Genomic DNA, 22,276 nt, shown 5'->3' with positions numbered 1-22,276 from the left:
ACAATTACATGAGGTCATTTTACCTATTAGCTATTCATCTTTTAGCCAGTTGTTAAGGCAAACTAGCTGGTTAACATTTTCTGAATGTAAAGCGGACCGTTACTTAATGCCCTACGTTCGGTGAGGGTGGTCTGACGCATGCTTGTCGTAACAGCTGAAGTTGAGGCCCCAACAAAGGAATGCTTGGCATTAAGATGATATTTAAGACTCGAAGTGCTTCGGTGAAACGAAAAGTCCTTCTTGCAGTGTGAGCAAACCACAACATGTTTATTTATTGTCCCGTCTTTGTTTTTTTATTCACGAACTGTCCATCCAGCCAGCCAACGGGTTCTTCTAATTCCTCCATCTCGCTCATGTCGGACAATTGAATTATGGGTAAAACAGGGCGTTAATGCGTAAAAAAAAATATTGCGTTAACGCGTTAATTTGGACAGCCCTAGAATAAACTGAATTGAACTTATTATAGTGAGGAGGAAGCTAAGGTAGGGGGACAAAAAAATCTCCAAAGTTTTGCATTAGAGAAGCTTTGTACCCTCTTCCATGGACAAAGCAATTTTGTTGTCACTGTAAAGATGTCAGTTTAAAATGGGGCGGTGCGGCTTAAAAATCACATTAGAGATTCTTTCCTATCAAGTCTGTTCCATTTGTTTTCTCCCTTACGTTTAATGATATAGAAATGGCAAATGATAATTATTGCTTCCAAAAACTGCCTTTTATTTCAGTCATCCCCTCTGGGAGGTGAGCTTCATCTTAAGTTGAACAAAATTCAAGCTTTGAAACGTGCTTGTAAAACATTCCTGTTTTCAAAACAAACTAGAGATAGACGGATACATATCTCACAGATATTAGAGTTTTTTTTTCATTTATTACTGGCTAATAAATTCATTAATTCACCAATTCATTAGTGCATTTAGCATTTTTTTTTTCTAACACTTGTTATCACTGTGTCATTTTCTACCACATAAATAGAGGATGAGAAAAGCGAAATCTGCTTCATAAGTCAGCCCAAAAAATTAGCAGCACATCTCATTTCGACTAATGTCAAAATAATCATTATAAACTTTTAAAAAACTGTCAGTCAAACTTCAACAAATAATGATGATATATACTGTGTGCGACTGGGAGTTTTACACAGTAATCTAGATGATCAGTTATTAATAAACATAACTCTGAACAATGGAGGCCAGATGAGTTTATTGATGGAAAAAATCCAGATTTTCCAAATATTCAGAGAACATTGATTCATTGATAAGTTAATCAATTGTCCGGCCCTAGTTTGTAGTATTTTCTACCAACTTCAGCCAAAGCATTTCCCATACTGTTCATTAAACCAAAGTAAATTATCAAAACCATGTAAATCCTGGGCTTTTTATTGAAGTTGAGTGAGTCTGTGGCTTTCTTCAAGTTGAACTAGAGAGACAAGATATTGCAGAATACAGATGTAATTTTATAAAAATGTGTCTTCAGGGTTGGTGTACGACTCTCAGATGCTAAAACACCAATGCACATGTGGAGATAACAGCAGCCACCCAGAGCATGCTGGGAGAATACAGAGCATCTGGTCACGGCTGCAAGAGAGAGGCCTGAGAGGGCAGTGTGAGGTAAACCAACACACACCGCTGTGCTTTACTGAAGGATTCTACATCTATCAGTCTGCAAATGTCTGTTTTATTTTCACTTCCCCTTCTTTTTAAGGCTGTTGCACACAGTGAAATGTCCTTGATCTATTTATGAAGAAAATATTGCGTTCTTGCAGACTATCCGAGGTCGTAAAGCCACTTTGGAGGAGCTGCAGTCGGTCCATACTGAGCGTCATGTGTTGCTGTACGGCACAAACCCCCTCAACAGGCTGAAACTGGACAACCGCAAACTGGCTGGTAGGTCCTGTCCTATTCTGGTCCATTTAAGTGTTTAAAGGGACTTCTGTATTTAAGGCTCTATATAAAAATGAAACTGTCATCTCTGCTAATAAAATCTGTGTTCATATGATGTCACTTCCTATTTTTACAGGAATCCTATCGCAAAGGATGTTTGTTATGCTGCCATGCGGGGGAGTCGGGGTAAGTGAAAACACGCATCCCTAATGAATCAATACGCCTCGATTGTGGTGCTGATGAAAGGTGATATTGTTTTAAAGAAAGACAAAAAAAGTTAGGAAAGACTGGAATGAGGGAAGGACATCAAAGGGAGAAAGTAAGCAGACCGGGTCCGGCGCTGTCCTTCTCATGACAGCCCGTATCCAATCCTGACAAGTCGGACTAATGAAAGCAGCATGGCCATGACCGAGGATGAAAAATAGGCCTTGGATTTTCCCTGTTAGCCAGATGGGCAGCTGCACCAGTTATTCCAAGACACACGAGAGGAAACGCAGAATAAATGCAATTATGAAAGACATTCAGATAAGATGGTGATATGAAAGGTAATGTTCAATATTTAGCAGAGATCTCAGTTGAAGGTGTTATCAGCAGTAGTTCCCATAGTTACCTGCAAGTGACGGATGTGGTGTTACCTGATCCACTTAGATGTTGAATGTTTTCTGTTTCAGCTGTTTTAAATAGCTGGAGTCAGATGAAAAAGGCTTTTGTTTGTTTAGCTGTTAGCTCTCCACCTCTCTAAAGGATTTTCCTACAAAGTCAGTGGATTTGACAGGAAACTATTACTTCACTAAACCTCATTTTAAAAAAAAGCAGCTGACCCTTTAAGTCAAATCAGAACCTGAGCTTAGTTTGTTATTGGATGGATGTTATATGAGGTTTCCTGGTTATAGATGAGTGTTAATTTAATTCAGTTACCTTTTACTGACGGACAGGTAGACAATGACACCATCTGGAATGAATCGCATACCTCCACGGCGTCACGGATGGCAGCGGGCAGCGTGGTGGAGCTGACCTTCAGGGTGGCCAAAGGAGAACTCAAGGTCAGACTCAAAACATTTCACTCATTCAGGAACACTGCATGAATCACCACTAGAAATAACTCTCAGTTACTATTCTTATGTTTTCTGTTTATTGTGCCAAAAAAAATAACAATAGAGGAAGTTGGTGACAGTTTAAAAACAGGTTGTGTTTGTACATTACTGCAATTATTGTATTCAATAATACCTTCGTTAAGCTCTTTTATAGACTTTAGGCAGAAAGAACAACAATTATATTCATTTATCGAATTAAAATAAAAGAGAAAAAAAATACAACAGAAACTCTTCACTATTTCTAGCTTACATTCATTGACTTCTTTAAAGGAAATATGTTGTGTATTAAAAACAAAGTTGAGGCCTTTTTGTGTAATAGATAAAAAATAACATTTTAGGTTCATTGACTATTTCTGGTGATTTAATATTGATCCTTAAGACGAGCTTTTAACTGTTTGACTTGTAAAGACTCTTACAGGTAAATATAAAATACTGAAGAAATAAGATTTATTTATTGTTTAAGCTGTTGAGGAAGGTTTGATTGCAGCGTAATTATGCAGTGTGATAAAAGTACTGCTTTAATTAGGAAGACAGTGGATAATACCGTCTTTCTCTCCTGCACAGAATGGCTTTGCTGTAGTCAGACCTCCAGGACATCACGCTGACCCCTCCAATCCAATGTAAGTTTGGCCATAAATTTAACACAATATTCAGCTGCTTCTTCCTTTTAAAACTTATACATACTTTGCTATATTTACACCTTTTCATTGCCCACATAGTGTGTATTACTCCATTTTAAAGCATTTTAATAAGTCTGTGCTAATATCATCATACAGCTCTGTTTTCACTTTTGGTTCGGCAGCTTGACTAACTAAGGAATTAAAAAGCAATGCAAGAAAAAATATGAGCTACTCTAAGAAATGTAATCATATTATGTCTGAGTTCAGAACTTTTATAGGGAAAATTCTGCTATAAGTTAATATCTTTCCTGCAGTAAATAGCTTTCTTTGTACTTAGATTAAAATTATTCCAGATTGGGTAGTCCCTTAATCTATAGCCTTAGAGGAGTCTAATCAACCCCAACTCTATATTTGCAGTTTATTTTAATGCAATAATATTGCTTTAAAACACCATTGAACAATTATTTACACAGTTAAACCATTTAACTTTTGATTCAGTAGTTAATTTGGCGCTCTTGTTTAGCCTCTCACAGTCAAACCAAGCAAGATTTCTAGTTGGGCTGAACTTCTTTTTGAAGTTTAAAGGTTATTTTATGTTTAAATAAGTTTAGGGTGACAATTTAATTCAAGATTTCTTCCCTTGGATCTAAAAAATGTAAAGAGAACACTAATCAATTATCAAAAATGACATATATGAAGGGCTTTTATTGTGATACATTTTCAGCCCTAACAGATATATTTTGCAAAGCATAATTCAATGGCATTAAGTATCAACATAACCAACAGCAACATTTCAGTACTTTCACAAAACTAGATTGTAAAAAATCAAACTTGACTATTTTAGCAGATACAGCCAAAGGAAAGAGGAAAATGCTACATAAATACCTTTTTTAAGTGGTGCAATAGTTGTAGAAAAAAACATCCATCATTTCATTTTCTTTTCAAAATCTATTACATCTTTTTGGGCCATGAAGTATTTACTAATTTTCTGTTTTCTCCTAATGTTTATCTCAGGGGCTTTTGTTATTTTAACTCTGTGGCCATTGCTGCCAAGCAGCTCCAGCAGAAGCTCAATGTTAGTAAGATCCTCATTGTAGACTGGGTAAGATTATTACTATTTATTCTAATAGGAGAGTCAAAGGTGTCCTTCTATGTTACTCTTTATTTCATGAATTGTTTCCTCAATAGGATGTTCACCATGGTAATGGCACCCAGGAGGTGTTTTACAGCGACCCCAGCGTTCTCTACATTTCGCTTCATCGCTATGACGATGGGAACTTCTTTCCTGGCAGCGGCTCACCGGCTGAGGTGGGGGAAATCAGTCAGTGTCTTGTAGAAAACCGTAATATTAAAGGAAAAACATCCGTTCTAATGGTGTTATTTGGGTTTAGGTTGGTTCTGGAGCCGGTAAGGGTTTCAATGTGAACGTAGCCTGGATCGGAGGACTGGAGCCGCCCATGGGAGATGCAGAGTACCTCGCTGCGTTCAGGTACACTTCAGCCCTAGTATACATTAGTAACCATTCAAAATTTTTCCACTTTCCTTGATGGGCCCTTGGCTAGTGCTTGGCTGGTCCCCTACAGTTCCTTTTTCAACATCAAATCTCTGTAGTAAAATATTCTGTCATAAATTGTGGACATTACAATCTAGAGAGAAGCATCATCACCTGGTCGGACCCTGTAATTCAATGAAAGCGGGAAGTCAGAGTAAAAAAAATATGCAAGAGGGGGTCACTCCAGTGGCTGGAAGTTGGAGGGGATATTGCTGGGAGTTGCAGGGAAGTGGGCTGCCATTCAGCAGGGAAGGGCCATTTTAAATGGCTGCTTCCGTATCGGTGCTATCATTTATCCGCCACCTGCTTGCCGCCTTTATTGATCAGTTCTGGAATAAGCCACACACATTTAATTAGAAGGATTTTCTTCATTTCCTTTACATCGAGCCACAACAAACACAGTCTGATCAGAGTCTCAGGTCCTCATTGCCTCTGACGCACTTGTGGCGTCATTAATAATCCTCCTCATTTGGAGAGCATATGGCTGCTCCCAGGGATTTTCCAACAACCTAAGATGTTTTTTCCCGGTAATGCGCTCCAGGACTTGTGTGCGATGGATTGCGGACGTCTAGCTTCCTGATTGTGGGTCGGGTAATTGTCATCGGTGGGTGTTTAACACCAATAAAGTTTCAGCCGTGTGGTTTTTTTGGTCGTCTGCGACATCAAACCTTGGGGAAACTGGGGCAGCTGTGTGGTTACTGGAAAATGGCCGCAGCAATAGACAGACCCACATGTGAATGCTTGTGTTCACAAACATTGCAAACAAACCAAATCTGTTTTCTCAGATTCTTCTGATGAGCCAAGATCTGTATGATGGTTTTTGCTTTTATTGATTATATGTCAGAACTGTTTGTTCTCTCTGAGATCAAAGGAGGATTAATCAATGGGATAGCTTTTAGTGTCCTTGTAAAGCTAGTCTCAGCAGAAATGTTCTGCTCTGTTAGGACTGGCTCCATGTAAAACGAATCTGACCTCCAGCTGTTCTTTGGGCTGCACTGGTAGAGAGACAGAGATTTTCCATGTGGCGGCGCTCCCACTGCCGAGTGTTTCTGAGACAGAGCAGATCACCTGTAATGGCAGCAACAAGAAGTATTCAGTTTTCTAAGTATGTATTACTGGGCTGTTTTTCAAAAGATGATCGAACTATAAGATCAATCTGTTAGCTGTTTACTGTAATTGCAGTAATAGGAGAAAATATTGATTTTATGGAGGCATATTGAATCAATTGGACTGGATGATCTGGTGAACTGTAAAGTTGTGTTGTGAAATAAACTGAATTAAATTGAATATTGGCTGAAAACTAAGAGCCAGAACCATTTTCCAATATCCATTACTATAAAAATGTCCATAACTGTATATTGGTCATTTTTTCTACAGGTGCACAGTTTTTTTATATTATTAAAACACTTTACAGTACAGTATTTTATTGTTTATCTTTTAACTCTTCACTATTATATATTTTATATATTTTTTTTAGATCCATATTTGTGACCATTTTCCTATAATCTTTCTGCTGCTGTAAACACCAGAATTTCCCCATTGTGGGACAATAAGGGATTTTCTATTCTATTCTATACTATTCTAATGAGCCACCTTGTTGAACTCATTAAGCTCCTAGCCCAGCAGGGGGCCCCCTGGAGCCCTCAAATACTATGTATCTTGCACATTGTTTTGCTGTTGTTGTTAAATTATTGAAAAACAATCATTTTTAATTTAAAATATATAGATATGGTCTCAGACTATTGCAAAGATATCTTCCTTCCAGTAAACTATTTGGTTTCTACTGACAATCTCTGGAGAGCAACTGATTTACATAGAGCTGATCTAAACTGCATACAGTAGTACTCAGATTTGAGTGTATTTCATTCAGATTTAATCTGAAATCTATTTAATGTAGCATGCCTTTATATTAAGGCATTTGTAGTCAGTAGCTGTAGATCCACCGTTAGCCAAAGTTACATCCAAGTCTTTTGTTTTTTTATCTGAAGCAGCTTCACCCAGTCTATGCAGCTAACAGCTAAAGCTCAGTCAGCTGGATAGAGATCATCTGCAGACATCAGTTTTCAGATCTTACCACAGATTCCTTTTTAGGTTGAATATTGATTGGGTCTAATAATGCATAGAAACATCTTGCTAGAATGGAAACATCCACCCAAGGTTCTCTGATGTCCATTCAGCCTCCTCCATCCTCCTGTCTACTGTGCCACATGGCTGCTTCCTAACTAAAAAATGCCCTCCTCAGTGTTGTTTTGATGATGCAGTTCACCATGGCGGTAGTGTTTTTAGGGGTTAGTGTTAGTTGTCGGCAACACACACTTTTTTTTTGCATGTTTGCCACCAATTTCTAGTTTGGTCTCATCTGGTTACCTTTAAACCATTAAAAAGCAGGCTGCATTATGGTAACAAAGCTGCAGTTCATTATGTTTCATAACATGACTACATTGATGTACTTAGTATATATTGTTTCTTTAAACCTAGATATTTGTTTTCAGACTGTATCAAACATTACAAGCTTTATGCTATTATTTTTATTTCTTTAGTAAACCATAAAATCCACCTACGTCTCTTTAGGGTTTGGAGCCATTTTATTTGTCGCATTCTCCAACCTTTTTGTGGTTTGCCTAAAACGATCTTTAATGGAATGTTTTTATGAGGAAAAGTTTGTGTGCGTCCGACCTTGAATGAGGCTGCTTTGCTGCATTTTCACCTTATCCTTCACTCCCCACCCCCTCAGTTTCCATCGCGCCAAGCCTCAGCAATAACTGGCACGCTCCCCCTCTTCCTCTCCTCTCCGTCTTATTGATCTTTAATAAGCGTCCCCTCCTCTCCTTTAACCTCATCCCCTCTTTCCATCAGGATTCCAGTAGGTATGCGCTCTGGGGGGACCATGGCAGTTTTTAATGGGTCTACAGAGGTGGGGTTGGGTTTTTGTGGTTAACTGTTGTTTATGAGCAAAGTAAGGGGTGTGCTCGTGCTCTTTCTTGTTATCCCTAATCAGGTGGGCTGAGTTGATGCTTAAGGAATCAAAACTTTTTTTCTGTGTTTGTATGATCTGTGTTTACATCTCTGTGAAGCATGTTTGTACTTTTCTTCTCTGTGCATCCTCGTTCCTGCCTCTGAGCTCATGTTGTCCTCTTGTATGGTGGTATGAAGGGGAGGGAGACCTCCTTAGTCCTGAGGCAGAATAATGAAAGTAAATGGATCCCAGATGGACTGCTTTTCCTCTCTCTCTCTTTCTCCCCGCGTTCAATGACGTGAGGAGAGTGACAAGCCTCTAATGGGAAACAGACCCGCACGCCGCGGCTTTGAACTTCGCAGACGTCGAGCCTCCTTTCACCTCTTAGGACCGACTCGCTTATTTCCCTAACAACAACAGCATTGAGGGAATGTGCATCTGCTTGAGGTCCAGGCGTAACGTCGCCCATGAGAACTGACAGCTCGGTGAAGCGGCCTGTTTTACCTGAGGCACGGCGGCCCGTCCCACAGAGAAACAATAGCACTTTGTAGACGCTGTTTGAGCTGCTGAGTTTGGGATCTGCCTCAGTTTGTGTCACTTGTCAACTTAACGATTCTTTAGATTGGATCATAAATATTTATCTTCATAAGTCTGTCAGCTGAAATGCTGATGATGTCAGACGACATCGCTGGATACATTCATCTATCCACTGCATCATTACATACTATTGAAATGACTCCTAGATCAAGATGCTCTTTCAATAAAAAACCTACTACATTAAAGAGGCTGTTGCAAATGATAGCTCTTAAAATTCGCTTTTTCCTCGTTTAATTTTCTTCCGTTAACAATTCACTCAGATCTTTAGTCTTTGTGAATACCAGGATGTTTGAAATGCTTATTCAAATACAGTAGTAGTGGCTCTTAAATTAGAATTTGGTGCTTCATATTATGTGCAGCAGGGAAAATTTGTCACTATTTTCAAAAACGTGGTGGACAAGCGACAGCTTCCACTCACTAATGGTAAATGGCTACTTATATAGCACTTTTTCTAGTCAAGAGACATAATCAAAGCGCTTTCAGCCATTCGGTTGTTATCGCACACATTTATAGTAGCAAGCTGCATTATAGCCACGGCTGTCCTGGGTCTCACTGACAGAAGCAAACACAGGCGCCACCGGGCCGTCTGAACGCCATCAGTTGGCAATTAGGGTGACGTGTCTTGCCCAAGGACACAGCGATTTGAAAGCCAGAGCCGAGACTTGAACCGACAACACCCCTGTCACAGGGCAAAAATGAACTGATAAATAAAGCAAAATCTGGGCAAAATGAAATAGGCGTTTTTTTTGTTTGTTTTTTGTGGATCACACAGATTTTGGAAAAATTGTAAACGGCTTAACTTCCTTATGCGGTGTGGTGTTGTAAGCTTGCAGCTTGTGCTGTATGTAACCCTTCTTTTATTTGAAAAGGTTGATTGTTATAATCGTTGCTTTTAGGAACTTCTACAGTAAATCATTGGAGTTACGCTGGAGAAGCCCTTTTTACTCCCGAGTTCTCAAAATTCTTGAACTTTCTTATATTTGCTGGTGCTCCGATCACAAGCTAAATTCATTTTTTATGCTTTCCCTGGGATAGAACTAGGCAGGGTAGTGCATAATCGTGGTGTCCCGTTTATGCATTAGGATCTCTGATAGGCTGATGACCTAGCCAGGATGGTAATGCATTTTTGGAAGAAAGATATATTTGCTTTCTAGATGTTTTGTAAAAACCATAGTTTGCATTCTGATTTAGATCTCATTTAGCATGTTGAAAAAAATACCATTTTGCTGCAACTTCAACCTTAATAGGAAAGAAATGTATCCCCACAGCATGATGCCACCAGGACCATGCTTCACCATGAGGATCCTGTTTATTCTAAAATCCAGTTAGTTATTTCTGAAAACCTTTCTTTTGCATTTTTATTATCTTTCCAAAATGGTTTCCTCTTGCCTCGGCACCAATAGAATAGACAATTAAGTGTTCGGATAGCTAGGTTTTGTAAACAGATTTGTTCTCAGTTCAAATGAGCTACAAAGTCTTGAATTTAGTAATGAAATGGTTTCTAAAGGGGAAAAAAAGGTTGGACTAGATTTTATTAAAGGGTATCAGTGTAAAGGGAGCTGGTTACAAGTTACTAGATTCCTGTTTCCACTTCAAACTTTTGCCCTGCTTCTTTATGCACCATAAAGCCTGAAAGAAACACTGAGTATTGTGTTCATCATGTCAGAAAAATGTAGTACTGCTCTTTAGTGCTACAAGTGCATGATTCATATAATATGATTAAAGCTCAGTTATTATACATGAGGAGGAAAATTACTACCTTTCCCAATGAAAGTTCCACAAATCTGCTTGGATAAGGAAATATTTAATTAACTTTCTACTTATTGATAAAACTCTGCTGCTACAAATTTCTTGAAAAGAGTTTTGATTTAAGAGCAGTTCTTAAAGACCTTTTGCGAGGTTGATCATGTAATCCTCATGCAGTGAAACGTCATGGATTGTCTGCTTCTGTCCCTGCAGGTCTGTGGTGATGCCCATTGCCCAGGAGTTCTCTCCAGATGTGGTTCTGGTGTCGGCTGGGTTCGACGCCGCTGAGGGAAACCCTGCTCCGCTGGGAGGCTACAAAGTCTCTGCCAAATGTAAGCATAGTTCTCTATCACAGGTCTTACTTTTACTTCAAAACATAGTTAAATCAACTTAGTATTTTTGCAACCTTCGGGACGAAACTGATACTTCCTGTCAAGTCTGGATGCAGCAGCAGAATCGTATTTTATTGTTTTGTAGTTATTTTTTAGCAGCTTTGTTGGTTTTCCATCCTTTTTAAAGCATATATTTTAAAACAAACTGAGAAACTGGTACTATTTACTAAACGAGTCACTGCTAAACATAAAAGCACTGAGCAGGGTGTACTTTCTACGAAGATCCAAAGGAGTAAAACAAGTTCATAGCAGCTGTTACAGTTTGAATACGATTTTTGTAAGTCTTTGTTTTGCATATGCTTTGTTTTGCATATTTTTTAAGCTTTATGATGAGACGTTGTTTATATGAATATTTTTATAGGTTTTGGCTTCCTGACCCGTCAGCTCATGTCTCTTGCTGGAGGCCGTCTAATTTTGTCCCTTGAGGGAGGTCATGACCTCACAGCTATCTGTGACGCTTCTGAAGCCTGTGTCAGTGCTTTGCTGGGCATACAGGTAAGGCATTCTGGGTAATGGAGTTCTTTAACAAATATTTGCTTCTAAAACATATTAAGTTAAAGTTTCTATTGCTAAACTTAATGCTATACACTAAAAGGTGTTTATTTTTTTTTGCCTTGGCCCTGTCTCCTGCAGGAAACGATGCCAGAGGAAATTCTGCTTCAGAAACCCAACGCCAACGCAGTGCGTTCCCTGCAGACTGTCATAGAGATACAGAGTAAGCAGAAAAAAAGCACTTGAACTCATCCTCTCTCTGCCTTATTCGTGCACTCGCAATTACCAGCTGCCGTTTAGGATATACAGCAGAGCTCCTTTTTGATCTGTGGGATGAATTAGCACTGATGAGATTTGTGTGTGTGCCGCAGGTCAGTTCTGGCAGAGCGTGAAGTCCCAGAGTGGATTGGTGGGCCTGTCGTACATGGCCGCTCAGAGTAAAGACTGCGAGGAAACAGATGCTGTAAACGCTTTGGCCTCTCTCTCAGTGGGAGTTATAACCAACAAAAGGTACAGCTTCTCTACCTCATGAACCCAACATGCATACAGCTTCATGGTAATAACACGCGTCACCTTCCTCCAGGACCCTGGACGAGCCAATGGATGATGACAGCGACTCCATGTAGGAGGACCTATAGAAGTCCCCTTTTCAGAAGTGATCCTCATCAGACAGGATGTCCTGACGCTGTCATTTATTTTGCAATGCCACTGAGCCCCCCCCACCCCCCACCAGTTAGCCTTCCTCACTCCAGTCCACAAGCCGCCACACGATGCCGAACCTCAAACCTGGGAACCACTTGTAGCACTACCAGCAGCTGAGAAACCTCGGGAACCTCACCAAAGAGCAATACAAGTCCACTCTAACAGACTCCTCATCTCTTCTTACTGACATCCATGCAAACAAACTTATGATGGAAGAACATAGAGAGGCGCACGGAGATCCTTGAAGCACTGTGCACCAGCAGCTGATTTAATGCCTTAACTTCCTGTCGTTGTAAAGCCCACCATCAGGTTTCATGGCGAGGAGACTTTGACTGATAAACTCTGCTCCTCTGCCGCTTCGCCTCAGGTGTCCGGGCTGAAGCAAAAGCTGACCAAACAGGATACTAAACATACCTACTGTGTGACATCAGGCGAAAGCTCATATGGTCGACGGATAAACACGCAATAATATGACAAAGAAGGAAGAATAGAACAATGAGAAGTAGAGACAGTTTAACCACTAGACCATGACAGTAAAGAACTCAAGGAGAGGAGTGAATGAAGACACAACATGGACAACTGTGGTTTTTCTTTTTTTTTTTTAAAAGGACAATAGTCCTTTGTTGTTTTATTGCACTGTTCATTCCTTAATGTGAACCATAAGAAATTCCAAAGCTCTGGGATCACACAATTCCTCTTTGTAGTTTATTTTTTCCAAGATCCGGATAAAATAGTGTTCGTTATGTTTTTCCGACTCTCATTTTGTTTCCTACTCAGTCTTTCAGTGCCGACCGAAATACTGTAGAGTTGTATTTTCTGCGAGCTAAACCATAACAGTAGGCGAGATTATTTTTTTCCCACTGCTGTTCAGTGTCTTATTCTGTCTTGCATAGAGACATAAAACTCATTCCGACGTGTACAAATCAAAGATGAACTATTATTGTACCACTAGTATTGAATGCTATATGTTAATGTTTATTTTTAAAGACTAAAGGCGTGATCATTCCACCCTGGCACCACTGAAGACCATCGTATTGTTCTACGCACGCAGTACTGTTGATGCACTTAACACGACTAGAGATGCACCAATCAGATTTCTGTGGCTAAAGTCCGATCTCTTTTCTAAAGCTCTCTTCTTCTTTAGCTTAATAACGATAATTTGAATATTTCTCATTAATATTAAGGCAAACTCATCTAACATGACACCTAAAAATTCACAAAAGCATACAAACGAGAAAATTAAAAGTAAAGTCTCAAAAACAGGCTTATTTATAAAGAATAATGACATGCAATAAGAAGACATAGACTTTATTAGTTAGAAAGGATCCCTGCTTTATGTCAAACTTCTGCAGGTTAACAGGTTTCGTTTTATTTTCCATAACCAGTTTTTTTCCATTCATAGTACCAAAATCTCTTTTAACAAGTATAAATAAAACTTAGTTGGTAGGAAGATTTTAAAGTCAATGAAATTAGTTCATTAGCACCACCATAGTTGTAGTAATTTTAAGAGCTTCCAATTATTTCCAGATTGGGATTAAGATGTTGCTGCAGGAATATCTTCTAAAAAAAATTTATATATTTATTATACAAAATTATATGCAAAAATTCAGTGCTTATTAAACAAAACCTGAATTAGGAAGCCTGGGACTGCTTCAGTTAGCATACAGATAGGATTTTGATTGATTGATGAATACTACACACTTTAGCCTTAGGATAATCCAGCCTGTAATAAAAAATGCTTGTTTTGAGTATGGGTTGAGCACTGGTGTAGTGAGTAGCACTGCTGCCTTGCAGCAAGAAGGTTCTGGGTTCGATTCCTATTCCCTTTCTGCATGGAGTTTGCATGTTCTCCATGAGCATGCATGAGTTCTCTTCCTCCCACAGTCCAAAAACATGACTGTTAGGTTGAATCTCTAACTTCTCCGTGTGAATGGTTGTTTGTCTCTGTTTTGCTCTGTGATGAACTAGCGACCTGTCCAGGGTGTACCCTGCCTCTTGCCCGTAGACAGCTGGAGATAGGCATCAGCACACCTTAGGATAAGCATGATGGAAAATGAATGGATTGATGTTTTAAACTTTATGGCTGCAATATTATAAAGATGACATCACACTGGCCAGAGATAGAAAGAGAGAAAGCTCTCAGAAAAATATAGGGTTTTACTATTTTAAGGCAAAGGAGAAAAAAAATTCCATAAACACTGATATTAAGCTGTATTTAGCATCATGTATTAAACATCAGCCATTGCTAAAACATCTGTTAGCAGAGAGCCTAGAGCTTTTAGTGCTTCTAATTTCCTCAATTTCCAACAGCTCAGTGGAGGTTTGTAACTTTAGGGTTTCTTATCTGTTCCTGGAAGCCGCGGTGGGTCGATTTAGCTGAAATTAAGACCATTGCGGTCACAAGCTGATTCCTTGGTGCATCTCTAAACACGACCCAAAGAAAATCTGCCTTAAAGCAACTTAATCCTTGCAAAGGGACTACTTCACGTATGCAGTCTTTTCTAAACTGTTCACTGTTGAATACAATGACTCAGTCTGTCCGGAATGTGTTTTTTTTTTTTTTTTTTTTTTTTACATATTTTGAACAATGAGTCCAGTTTTAATTAAAGAAACAGGTTTTGTTTGTTAAAGAGACAAACTGTGGAATTACCGTACCCATGTAAGAATCTTTCAAAGTGCTCTACGGTTGAACACAGAGGCTGATGCGATTCGGGCATCCTACGCTTCCGTTCAGTACTCTGCATTCCAGACCTAAAGAAACAAGATTGTGTTTTTTTTTTGTTTTCTGTTGTCTGTTAAAATGGAGAAAATTAGTTCTCTGCATCCTATGTAAGACAGGGGCTGGATGAAAAGTACCTATGTTGTTTTAGACGAGAGCTGAGGTTGGCTGAGAGTCATTTCTAGAATGGTTCAAACTTCTAAAAGCGTAAGCTTCTAGACGATAAACTCCTAAATCTCAAACTAAAACAAATCTGGCTGGATAGTTTTCTTTTCTCTTTGAAATTCAAATCTTTTAAGCCTCGAAATTTGACAGTATAGTCAAAACTCCTGTGTTTTAGCGACAGAAGAGATTGCACAGAAGGAAATATCAGTCTGAATCTTTGCCAGCCTTTTTTGTAATCAAACTCTGCAGATCATCTTCCAGCAGAATCCTTTTTTCCCCTTAAACAAGGGCAGTGTTTCCACATGTTGTGGATCTCAGCGCTGGGAAGTTTGCGCTTTTTTTGCAGAACCAAGACGTGTCTTTGCATACAGCCCCACGGCTCTATAATAGCAGCCTTTCTGGAGTTTATCCCTAATTTTCACAGCAGGAGATGTCAGCAGTGAAACAGAACGCTGAATAAGTCTCATCTAGCACGGCCAGCAGCTGCTTGTCGTCTAGTAGGTAAATGTCGACCTGCGTGATGCATTCAAGCAGGGCTTGTTTGGTGATTGCATGTGCACTCCTGTCATGTGTTTTGTGCATGCGTTTCCAAGTATTAAAATGTCTGAGTGTGTCCGTCAAATACTGTAAATGACCTCTGTATTATAGTCTTCTCATATTTGTCTTATCAAGAGGTCAGTTCTGCCTCAGTTCTTAATTCCTTTCCTTACTGATGTAATTTGTACATTCTTCTTAAAGAAAGAGGTTGTAAATAGATACCCGGAGACCAAAATACACGTCACACGTGTGCCTTGATGCATTCAGTAGCATGTGTATTGGTAGTTTTTAACTAACTGGACTTACAGTAACTTTGTATCTGAAAACATGACATTGAAATCTCGGTTTCATTCTTACCTAACTTGTATTTTCATTCACGTTTCCTACCATGTGTATGTATAGAAAGATTGTCTATTTTGTACTTTTTTGCCTTTTTCTTCTTGATTAAAAGAAAAAAAATCTCTGCTCTAAAGCTTCTGTCTTTCCTGTAAAGATGTTTGTTATATTTGGTGTATGGATTTATTTGGTGCTCCAAACCAGAGTGTTTTTTTTAAATTGGGTTTTAGAAAATACAAATTCTCATTTACATCCTTTTAACTTTTTCGAATGTTTTCATTTTACAACTTGACATATTTTCTATTGGCAGACTACTGTATGTGAAAGCCAAGCAGAAAGTGGTTTTATTGCAGAACAGAATGAATAGATGGTTTAAGATCTTTAATGCAGAAATGTTTTTAAAAAATGTTCAAATTGGAGCATGGTAATTAGTTGAGCCCCTTCTGTTCAGATAATGATAATAAAAACTTCAAAGATTTCCCCTCCGTTCCCCCAATTAGTTGCTATTGTTTAACCAAAATTCAGTATACAGTAGCAGCCATTCAAAATAGCCCTTCCCAGTTAAATGCCAGCCGAATGGCAGCCCACTTCCCTGCAACTGCCAGCAAAATCCCCTCCAACTTCCAGCCACCGCAGTAACCCCTGTTTTTACTCTGACTCCACATTTTAACTGAATTACAGGGTCTGATCAGGATATGACGCTTCTCTTTATATATTAATGTCCACAAATCATGACAGAAAGAATATTTCAGTACAAATATTGATGTTTAAAGAGGAATTATCAGGAACCAGATAAGGACCAGCCAAGGGCCCATCCAGGAAAGTGTGGAAATTTTGAATAGCTTCTACTGTAAATGCCTACCTGCAGCCATGAGGCCCACTGACTGACTACAAAATGACTGAAACTTGATGCTAACTCGGAGACCTTGATTTTTCATGTCCTTTTGGTCACATTATTTCCAGCCTTTTCTATGCCTGGCACTGTTTTTGTACACTCCTGTTTCAGGAGTTTATTTTTTAAACAATTCTGTTGAAGTATGGTTAAAAAACAATGTTATTTATTATTACTTTTGTCAGATTCAAGTTATTTCTGAGGACCATTTTGAGTTTTTTCTCTATTCAAAGGAGGGATACCAAAAAAAATTTCCACATGTGTATTAGTGATGCTCTCCACAAATCTGGCCATTATGGTAGATTGATCTACCATAATTATCTACCACACAGACATGTGGCGTATTGTTCTCTTGTCAAATCTACATAACAAACCCTATAAGTCAGGGGTGTCAAACCGTTTCCAGAAAGGGCCGTGTGGCTGCAGGTTTTCTTTCCAACCAAGCATTGAACAATGTGCTCTCACCCAAATCAATCAAGGGAGTCCAATCTGAACATGATGACTTGATGAGATGACTGGAGTCTGGTGTGCTACTGCTTGGTTGGAAAGAAAACTTGCAGCCACACGGCCCTTTCTGGAACCGGTTTGACACCTGTGCTATAAGTGATAGAAATATATGACTGCACACCATCTTTAAAACATCGTAAGGGTGACATATCAAGCTGTTCTTTAGCTGGTCAGAGTTGATGGTAGATGGTGAAATAAATCAACCTAAATTAAGAAGCAGAGATTCAACTTTGTTTAGTCTTCTTAGTCAAGAGGTTGAGCTACATTGCTTCATGTAAATGACTTGTAACAAGTCTTTCCATGACTCAATCCGTCCGACGTAGCCCAAGTTATTTCAGAAAAAGGTGTTAGTCTGTAGATGAATAAAGCTGCTGTGTAACATATGTTTGGTCTACGCAGTGTTGACTCATTGGGGGCTAATATAAATAGATGTTTTTAGATTTTATTTGGACAAGAAATACATGCAGTGTATCGTTTTCATTTGACTTAAAAATAACACAGTACTTTGTGTTGCTGTGTCACATTAACTCCTAATAACATCTGTAAGGCTACATCCACTTAAAGACAAAACAAATACAGTAAATTCAGAAACCTTCAGTGTAAGCCGGAGCCAGTGCTGTAAAATGTGTGGTTGCATCCCACACATGGGCTTCATGCAACACATGATGAATCTAAATAAGTAATTTTTCTTAAAATAATTGCATTTTTCTTGAGTTGAGGAGGCAAGTGACTGAGACACTTTGCCAATGGAACAAGACAATTTACATTTTAAACAAGAAAAAATTATTGCGTTGTCTTATTTGGAGTGCATATTGTCATAAAAATGCTCATTCCATTGGCAGATCATCTTATTTACCTTTTCAAAACAAGGCTAGATACCCTTAATTTAACATTTTTTTACTAATTTCTAGATCGTTTTTTCAGAGTGTGGTTCAAACAAAGTTTAACGTATTTGTTTAGGCCTGAGCTTGTCTGCGTGTGGATGGGGCCTAAATTTGCATTCAAAGAGCGTGAAAAGGCTTCTATTTCCTAATCTTTGAGTTATTATTTTGAGAAAAAGAAAATGATAGTTTGTTAAAAAGCATAATTGAGGAGAATTTCAAATGCATGGAGAGGGAAATGTAAGGGGAAGAGAGAAGACGGATGTAGAAAATGTTGAAGGCAGGAGAAGAGGATAAGAATAGAGAAGAATATATAGATGATAACAGTTAAGGAGTCTGCTGCTACAACTATGGAGAAGGAGAAAGAAGAAGAAAAAGAGGAAAAATTAAAAGTATGAATGGTACAAACAAAAAATGCATCTATAACAACAGAATTACTGAAACATATTGGTGAAGTTATGATTCCACTCATATATGTGCACGATTTCTACATAATATTGCCAAATGGTGGTAAGAAGCCAAATAAAGCCCCCCTACCTACCTCTGGGCATTAGAAATATTTCCCACCAGCTTAGGTGGGAAAATCTGTTAACAGAAGATCAATAAATTGCACATTCCACAATCCAGCCTTTATGGAAAAGTGGATGAAGAAAGTCGTAACAAGAAAGCAATAAAAAGTCCTGTTAGCTATTACAGCAAGCCACACTGTGGTCATATCAACCTGAGCATAACCTTTCTAGCTAAAATTAGTCAATTACCTGAAAAAATGCGCTATGAAGAGTAAAACGTTTCTTTGTCTATGTTGTCAGGCATTTTTGATAACTTCCTGAAGTCTCCTGATTAAATAACTATCTTTACTATCTGCTCTAGTCATCAAAAACAAATAAGGATTTTCTTGTTATATCATTTTAAACAAAGCCTTTCTCATATAATAAAAAAAAAAACATCAAATTAATTGTATCCTCAATCACATAAAGTTCACAAAACACAGACATTGATCTTTAGAATCCCCTTAAATCTGCCCACTATGACTGCAAGAGAAGGACTGTTGGTTCTTCATTGGTCTCACAGTAACCTTTATCTTATTTTAATCTCGAAGACAAGAATCTTTATACTCCTTAATCCTCCTTAGTTGAACTATTCCAAAGACAGAATCAGAAAAACAAAGCTTTATTTCCAAGTGGCATTTTACATGTACCTGGATTTAGTTTTGATGTCAGCCTGCTACACAAACAGACTAACACACAGACACATAAATTCACATAAATAAAGCTGCATAGACACACAAAGAGAAGATGTAAAATAGCAACATTAAAAACATGCAATGACATCAATACTAAATATAATTAAATATTATTTACATGTGCAAAGATTTTCTCATTTGAAAAAAACAGAGGTTCTGTGTTGGACTCGGGCCTTATTGATGAAGCTAGCTGCAGATGGGAGGAATCTGTTTTTGTGGCAAGTGGTTTTGGTCCTGATGCACCACATCCCCCTGCCAGAGTGGAGAGTCTGAAACAGTTTGTATTCAGGGAGGTAGGGCTCAGCTTTTTCCTGCAAGCCTGAGAGTCCTGGAAGTGTACAGTTCTCTGCAGAGCCAATAATGATAATAATACGCTACCATTATCCCTGGTAGTGGCAACAGGTGATGGAGGAGCTGAGGATGGACTCAGCGTTGGCAGAGTATAAGTGCACCATCATTGTATTTGACAGGTTGTTCTTCAGCTGTTAGAGGAAGTATGTTCTCTACTGGGCCATCTTGGCTCAAAGAAACATCTCAAAGCTCAGTAGAGAACAGCAGTATTAGTCTAGGTGTTCATCAAAACCCGACAGCCATGTGGCATAAAGTGAAACTGAGCATATCATAGAGATATTAGTCCAAATTTAAATATAGAATCATATTGTTGTATCTCTTTCTCTCTAAATGTTGAATCCAAATTTTATATCTCTTAATGTTCATCTCTATTTACTGCATCATGACACTTTTTGCAACTTACTTTCCTTTTATATAACCATGCTCTAATTATTGTGGCCAAAGCTTTGATCGATAGACGCTTGATTCCTTCCAAAAACATCCTCCTCATTCACCAATAAATCATATGTCTGCCTGCTCTAATTAATCAACTGTATTAGGTGTTAGTCTGTTTGACAAGGTATATTTTCAGCACAATAAAGCTAGTCACAGTTGATAGGAAGATGAACTAAACCCTACTCCTGTAAATAACTGCCAAGCTCTGCAGCGGCGGCAACTTGCATCTAAAGCTTAGTCTTTTATGAAAAATTGTCCTAATCCTCAATTTTCATTCTGAGACAAATGATCTGATTAAAGTTATTTTGTCCCTGTAATGTTTTTAAGAAAAACAATGTAAATAGTCTTTTCTTCGGTGATATATATTCTTTACATAAGCAGAGTTTATCTACATTCCCCCTTCTTCTATAAAAAAATAAAATAAAATCTGCTACTCAGATTGACGTTAATTTTAGCTGGACATTAACTTCACATGTGTCTATGATTTCACTATACTAGAACAAAGTCAGTAAACAACAGTACAAAATGAAATCCAATTAATTTTTTTATTAGAAAATGAAGATTTCAAGCCCATCAAACTCTCTGTAAACGGTCATTATGCATTTAATACATAACCTAAAACAGTGAGAATTGGCAGTTGAAGTCTGCAGAGCATGCCAAACACAGATTTAATGACAATACCAAAGCTTTGCAGCATGATGTAAATTCCTTACAGCAAAAATGCAGTGTTGCTTAAAATGTTGTGGGTGCAGCTTTCATCACCTCCTATAATGAAATACAGTCAGGATGGAGAGGTGGATATAAACTAAATGTGTTAAATGGACACAGAACATTCATACATATTATCTATGTTTGAATTGGAGGCTTAGCAAGTAAAAGTATAACTGTTTTTTTAGTTAACTGTAGAGCTACAAGAAGCAGATTGTTTCATTCATATCATAAGCTATTATATCATTATTAATATTACATTAAAGTGTCATCGCTTTCAGAATTGAATTCCTATAAAAAGGCCTGGGAACAACACACTGTATAACATGTATTTTAGGACCAAACAGGCAATAAATATTCTGCACTCCTTAATTGCACATTTACTTGTTCTTTTTCAGAGTTATTAACTGCTTGTGACTGACCAAGAAAAGGCAAAGGGACCTCGTTAAAGAAGAGAGACTGAGAGGAGGGAGGGAGGAAGGAAGGGGAGCCGAGGGAGACAGTTTAACAAGAGAGACAGGAGACAGGGAGGGCGTGGTGGCCGAATAAATCCTCGCAGCATTTATCATCGAGCTGTAGAAGAAACGTACAGGATTGTTTTCTCCAAGAGGTTTAAGAGGGTAAATCAAACTAAAGTATGCCGCTGAAATCCCCCCAATTTATCACTAATTTTTATCAGTAAAACTTTACACACCTGGCAAACTGCTCACAGAGATTATTCTATTATTCTACATCATATTATTTTATTTATAAAAGGTTATCCTCCTCTAGTCTGGTTTCTTCTCTTTAACTCAACAAACTACCCGTTCAGACATGGTGGTATATTGGGACACCTATTTAGAGAACGCTGCCTATTGTGTCTTTGTTTTGTTTGTTTTTTCATCTAATTTCTGTTGCTGGAGTGAAGACTTGATGTGTCAGGATGGGTTCCTTCACTGACATCACCACAGCACCAAACTAATGCTGCTAAAGTGTCCCAGGACACGCCTGAATGTCGACTGAGAAAAACTGTCTACAAAAGCGTCTTAAGTATGTCCTCAAATTTATTCAGATATACCAAGAAACATGCCGATAACAAGTCTGCATGTTTGGCTCAAACTGTCGACATGTTTCCAGCATTAGAAACAAATAATTTTAATTATTCCTGCAGTTTTTCAGTCTTTATACAAATATTAATTCAGAAGGGGATTTTTGTTCCTGTTTTAAGCACATATAAGTAGGTGAAAAATAGGCTGATCTCTAAAGAACTGCATCAATACATAGTTAAGGAGAAGAAACATGTACTTTATGTGATAGAAAATATTTAGCAATAACAGCTGCGGTTTTAAATTCCCCTGATTAACATCAAATCAGTGACAGCATACGAAGAAACAAGACTTTATTGAGCCAGCGATCAATTCCCAATTATTGCCAAATGATGTAAAGTTCAGGTTTTAGTTACCAACCGGAGGAAAAATAAGACATTAGTAACAGAAAT

General features: G+C 38.3%; 1 protein-coding gene across 3 annotated transcripts in view; it reads left to right on the top strand.

Moving 5' to 3' along the window:
* The window catches only part of hdac7 (histone deacetylase 7), a 94,847-nt gene extending 80,941 nt beyond the window's left edge, over window positions 1–13,906 (top strand). For all 3 annotated transcript variants that reach the window (XM_015393390.1, XM_015393392.1, XM_015393391.1), the window contains exons 15-27: window positions 1,468–1,601; window positions 1,757–1,877; window positions 2,011–2,060; window positions 2,810–2,917; window positions 3,533–3,588; window positions 4,603–4,690; window positions 4,777–4,896; window positions 4,980–5,077; window positions 10,653–10,771; window positions 11,193–11,326; window positions 11,465–11,546; window positions 11,695–11,833; window positions 11,907–13,906. In XM_015393390.1, coding sequence (XP_015248876.1) covers window positions 1,468–1,601; window positions 1,757–1,877; window positions 2,011–2,060; window positions 2,810–2,917; window positions 3,533–3,588; window positions 4,603–4,690; window positions 4,777–4,896; window positions 4,980–5,077; window positions 10,653–10,771; window positions 11,193–11,326; window positions 11,465–11,546; window positions 11,695–11,833; window positions 11,907–11,949 — 1,292 coding nt within the window. In that variant the 3' untranslated portion in view covers window positions 11,950–13,906. The remainder of the gene's footprint in view (window positions 1–1,467; window positions 1,602–1,756; window positions 1,878–2,010; window positions 2,061–2,809; window positions 2,918–3,532; window positions 3,589–4,602; window positions 4,691–4,776; window positions 4,897–4,979; window positions 5,078–10,652; window positions 10,772–11,192; window positions 11,327–11,464; window positions 11,547–11,694; window positions 11,834–11,906) is intronic.
* Window positions 13,907–22,276: the final 8,370 nt, after the last annotated feature.

Source organism: Cyprinodon variegatus, unplaced genomic scaffold (genome assembly GCF_000732505.1).
Source record: "Cyprinodon variegatus isolate N-32 unplaced genomic scaffold, C_variegatus-1.0 Scaffold639, whole genome shotgun sequence".
Lineage (NCBI taxonomy): Eukaryota > Metazoa > Chordata > Actinopteri > Cyprinodontiformes > Cyprinodontidae > Cyprinodon > Cyprinodon variegatus.
This window is presented reverse-complemented; position numbering and strand designations above follow the sequence as displayed.